At 38.3% G+C, this 5,060-nt stretch overlaps 1 protein-coding gene across 1 annotated transcript in view; it reads right to left on the reverse strand.

The window, feature by feature from the left end:
• The window catches only part of LOC107665016 (centriolin-like), a 36,397-nt gene that overhangs the window by 11,695 nt on the left and 19,642 nt on the right, over positions 1–5,060 (reverse strand). The window contains exons 27-36 of the mRNA XM_016455743.1: positions 4,193–4,323; positions 3,746–3,886; positions 3,541–3,667; positions 3,025–3,189; positions 2,785–2,944; positions 1,884–1,999; positions 1,576–1,793; positions 657–790; positions 507–571; positions 236–424 (exon numbers count right to left, since the gene is read on the reverse strand). Coding sequence (XP_016311229.1) covers positions 236–424; positions 507–571; positions 657–790; positions 1,576–1,793; positions 1,884–1,999; positions 2,785–2,944; positions 3,025–3,189; positions 3,541–3,667; positions 3,746–3,886; positions 4,193–4,323 — 1,446 coding nt within the window. The remainder of the gene's footprint in view (positions 1–235; positions 425–506; positions 572–656; positions 791–1,575; positions 1,794–1,883; positions 2,000–2,784; positions 2,945–3,024; positions 3,190–3,540; positions 3,668–3,745; positions 3,887–4,192; positions 4,324–5,060) is intronic.

Below are 5,060 nucleotides of genomic sequence, written 5' to 3' on the forward strand. Positions count from 1 at the left end.
GATTTTGAAAGTCTGACAGTGTTGAGCACTACTGTAAGGTTAACCCTGCATGGTGTAAATGTTTGAAAATGATTAATAGTTGCAAATAAACATTCATTAGAAATTTAGAAACGTAATCAAAAAGTAATCAAAAGTAATGTTACATTACTTTTATAAAGTAATTGAAAAAGTTACACTACTATTACATTTTAAATTTTATCCTCCAGTTTCAAAGGTAAAGGATATGAAAAATCACCTTTTCATGTTCTTGAAGCTGTGTCTGTTTCATGACTACTTCTGCCTTGAGCTCCTGCAGCTGTTGACCCAGTCTGTCCAGCTTCTGTTGTCTCCTCTTGATCTTCTCCTCTTTCTCCTGCAGTTCAGCCTTTTGCTCCTTCTGTTGCTTCTCTAGCTCTTCCCGCTGCCTTCTCGCAGCCTTCACCTCCTAAACACAAACAAGAGAAACACTTTTCATGCCATGGGACAGTAAACCCCACTAGATATGCAGTGTTTTGCTGCAAACTCACCTCTCTGATCTCATCTAAACGAGTTTGAGATTCCACCAGCTGTTTCTTCAATCTGCTCAACTCCTCTGTGGGTAAAACCAAGCATTTCAGTGTGTTTATTAAAATAAACACATAAGAGCTGATGTCAAAGTAAGGCTGTTGAGCGGATACCCTCATGCTGCTGCTGCTCCTGATGTTTATCGTGTGCGTGTTTCTGGTCCTGTTGTAGTTTGTCCAGCTCAGTCCGTAGTCTAAGCAGCTCTGTTTCTGCGGTCCTCGCCCTCGTCTCTGTTGCTTCCAAACACCTGAAACCACAGCAATATAATCCATTTAAGCTACACCATAAACATGAAATCCATCAAGTCTAGATCATTCTAGAAGATTTAAACTATATATATATTTTTTTAAACTGAAGAACAGTTGGAATGAAGTAGTGCTAGCAATAGCCTCAAAAAAGAGTCAGAGGTTGTGTACAAAATCTCTCCATATGCCCTCATTCAGTAGCACTAATTTGGACACACAGTGCACCAGAAAGGCTGTCCCTTTTGCCCCTACCATAAATCTGTCATAGAAACTAGCTTGTATAAACCATTTAAATTAAAATAAATTAAACAATTGAATAATTAAGACCCAGGAATTCATTTTGCATGGCCCTCACAGTGTATTATGGGTATTCTCTAGCCATTTAGTGTACATTGGTCATACACTCAGTGGCTACTTTGGTTTTAGACACCACTACAAAATGGTTGTCCCCTCAGAAAGTGTATTTAAACATGTCAAGTCCAGATTTCATATATTTATGATAAAAAGGAAAAACATTCTGAAGTTTCAATTTTGTATTCTTGATGCTTTATTGCCACATTTTTGCTCATCCAGGATGTTTCTCTCCCCTAGGCTGAGACATAATAATAATAATAATAAAATGCAGGTAGGCATGGATGAATGATTTTTTTGGTCATAATAATAATAACAGAACCAACATTCAAGTATTGACGGAGCAGTCTTTTCAATATGATTCAAACATCTCGAAAGATTGTTCAGACAATGCCGAAGAAATGTGAGGAAATGTTTGAAATGTTCTATACATTACCTCTGTGCATGTGTCCGCCTGGCCTCCAGGTTTCTGCACTGTTCCTGCAGGCTGCTCCTCTCTTGGACTGCTGTGTCTGTTTGCTGTTGCGGGTCGAGGCACTTCTGTTGGAGGGTGTGCAGCTCTACTCTCTCTTTCTCCAGCAGGTTCATCTGTCTCTCAGCCTCCCCACGCTGCTCCTGTAGCTCCTGCTGCACGCGCTGCAGTTCTACACGCACCTGAGCAGCAGGCACTCGAAGGTTAACTTCACATCTTACTCCAGTCTCAGCACAGACAGTACAGGTGAAGGTAAAATATTTAGAACTGACCTGTAGCAGAGTTTCCTGGCTCCTCTCTAGCTGGTCCAGTTTCTGGCTCTGCTGAAGCTTCACACCCTCTAATTCCCCTGTCTCCAACTGGACCATTTCCAACACATGCTTCAGCTCTAAACACACACAAATTCCACACAGCTGAACACAAATTAGGAGAACCACGATATTTCCAAAACTGATACTATTTGCGGATTTTTCCACTCTGTCAACTTACAAAACCAAGTTTGAACAGCCTGTTCAAAAAAAGTCATGTCATCTGTTTAACACTTTTTCCTGCAGTAGTTTTTCATTTTTACTTGGTCTGACAACATTTTCACTGGACCCACCACAAAAGATTATTTGTTTTATATTTACAATATATTTTAGATTTGCTAGAAATATTTATAGTTTTATTTACATTTTTTCTTTACAAAAAGAAAACGTTATTTAAAAATAAAGATGAAAATTACAGAATGTACAGTTAAAATGCAACTATAAATTCATAAACTTTTTACTTAGTTCGTAGTCTTTAGCACATCTTACTGGTACTTTTAAAACTGTAAACTGTTTTTATATAAGCTCATTTCTGTTATCTAGCTAGACAACATTACTTTATTGTTGCAAGTCTGCTTGCATCGTCACCAATGTGAATGTGCCACAGAAAACTAGACCAAAATGAGCAACTAATAGATGTACACGATCAATAAATGTCAAACCTTTAGTAGCAACAAAGGATTGGCCCTCAGGGGAAAGTGACTATTCCCTCAACTGACCAGAAACCCTCTCATGAGGGCCACTGCTAATTTTTGAGCCCTGTAATGGAACCGCAACAGTAAAGAGGTTTCCTTTCTACCTTTCGTCTTCCACTCACACCATTGGTTGAGCCAAATGTCGAACTGGCCACTCTGTTGTAACAGACCTGCTTTATGTTTTTTGATGGCTGAATGGAGGTTCTGCAGGGTTTCCTCCTCCTTCTGCTGCTCTTTCTTATACTGTGCCAGTCTGTTTTTCTTCTCGGACAGCTGAGAGTCCAGCTCTCCCTTCTGCACGGCCAGAGACTGCACATCCACACGGAGCTCCTACACATATCCAGACTGTTCATCAAAAGTACTTCCTAGATATTTAAACAATGCACTCATATTTTGTGCATGTGAAAAACCTGAATGCGCTGGTGTAAGAGTTGGGCATCCTCCTCTCCCTGTCTGAGCACATCCAACAGGCCCTGCCTGTGTTTCTCCACACTAATTCTCAACACTTCCTCTTCCTTCTTCCACTGCTCCAGCTTCCTGTCCAGCAAAGACAGCTCCTCCTGCTGCAACACCACCTGTACCCCACACAAGAAACCCACAAAGTCTTTATAGCTACACACTATCTAAAAAGTTTGGAGTTGATTTAAAAAAAAAAAAAGCTTTTTTATGCTCACAATGGCTGCATTTATTTGATCACATAAAAAGCAATATGTGAAATAATTCTAATATGCTGATTTGAGGCTCAAGAAACATTTATTATTATTATTATTAATTTTGTAAACAGTTGTGCTGCTTAATATTTTTGTGGAAACTGTCAGATTTTTTAAAGCTTTTTTTCACCAAAGTAATTTGTTGCATTATAAATGTATTTATAATCTATTTAATCAGTCTTTGCCGAATAAAAGTATCAATTTCTTAATTGTTACTTGAGCGCTGACTTGGTCCAGCTCTGTTTTGTGTCGTGATAGACATTCTTCTGTCTCTCTGCAGCTCTGCAAGAGTTTCACCTCCAGGCTCTGGGTCTCTCTGAGCTCTTTCTCAGCTGTTTCCAGTCTATATAGAAGAGACAGACAGTTCAGTGGAGAGACATTTCCTGCAGTTAGAGATTTACAGAAATGAGAGTTGTCACACCTGTCAGTCGCTCTCTCCAACCTTCTGTTGACTTCTTGAAACTTTGCATCTTGACATGCGAGGACCTCCTCTACTTCGTGTAGAGTGTGTTCTTGGTCCTGTTTCCTTTTCTGCAGCTCCTTAACCTCCTCTTGAAGATTCCTGCAGCAGCACATTTACAAGTCTCAATTTTCACTATTAGCAATTCTCTAGCTCAAACAAAACTTGATGCACACTCACAGAAAAGCCTAAAAAGCTGCTGTCATGCTTCATTTAAAAGTAGACAATTTGTAGGTTGATTTTCCCAAAAAGTGGTCCCTTCAATACTGTGCTAACTTTTTAATCTGAACAATGGAAGACGGAAAATTGTTTGGTAAACAATTCTGTTTGGTGCCAATAATGGCATAAACGTAAATTACACGCAGCTTTATGGATTCAGATTGAGAAATGTGTTGTCGTTGTGTTTACCTGAGCTGTTGTTTGGTTTGCACCAGCTGTGTGGCACCGTCTTGAGCTCTCTGTTCCATCTCCACCAGCTCTCGTTCTGTCTCTTTCACTCGCCTTCTAGCCTCATTGTAGCGCTGTACGCTTTCTTTAGTCTGCAAACACACATGCATTACATCATTAGCATCTTCTTATAAGACGTCGATGTATATATTTAGGAAACAGTATTCACTCTACTCTTTTAAATAAGTAGTTGTTTACACTACAAGCTAGTAACAAAGAGTAGATCATTACAATGAAGCAATATAATGTGGCTGTAATATTGTGAAATATTATTACAATTTACAATAACTAATTTCTATTTTAATATAGTTGAAATCTTTTCTTTCTGTGATGGCAAAGCTGAATTTCCAGCAACAATTACTTGTCAGCAGTCTTTGGTGTCACATGATCCTTTAGAAATCATTCTAATATGTGGATTTGGTGCTCAAGAAACATTTCTTCTCATTATCAATGTAGAAAACAATTGTAATTGTATTTGCATGGTATATATATATATTTTTACATTCTTACTGACCCTGAACTTTTGAATGGTAGTGCATAAACTAATATAAATATAGACTTATATAAATATAGACAAAAATAATTAAAAGCCTTAATTTATATCCACCTTATATTTCCCGTAAGAGCAGGTGCGGCCATTTGTAAATTTAATGTGTCTGGCTTCCGGTGTCATCCGCTTTCAGCTATTTTTAGCTGCACAAAATATTGCAAACTGGTGTGTCTTCCCATATTATTTTAATGTATTATCTTAATTATGAACACACTGGTTTGTAGTGCAAACAGTTTTACAGTTTACTGCACTTTGTTATTCTTCTCATTATTTCCCTAC

The sequence above is a fragment of the Sinocyclocheilus anshuiensis genome, unplaced genomic scaffold, assembly GCF_001515605.1.
Source record: "Sinocyclocheilus anshuiensis isolate Anshui unplaced genomic scaffold, SAMN03320099.WGS_v1.1 scaffold399, whole genome shotgun sequence".
NCBI classification, from domain to species: domain Eukaryota; kingdom Metazoa; phylum Chordata; class Actinopteri; order Cypriniformes; family Cyprinidae; genus Sinocyclocheilus; species Sinocyclocheilus anshuiensis.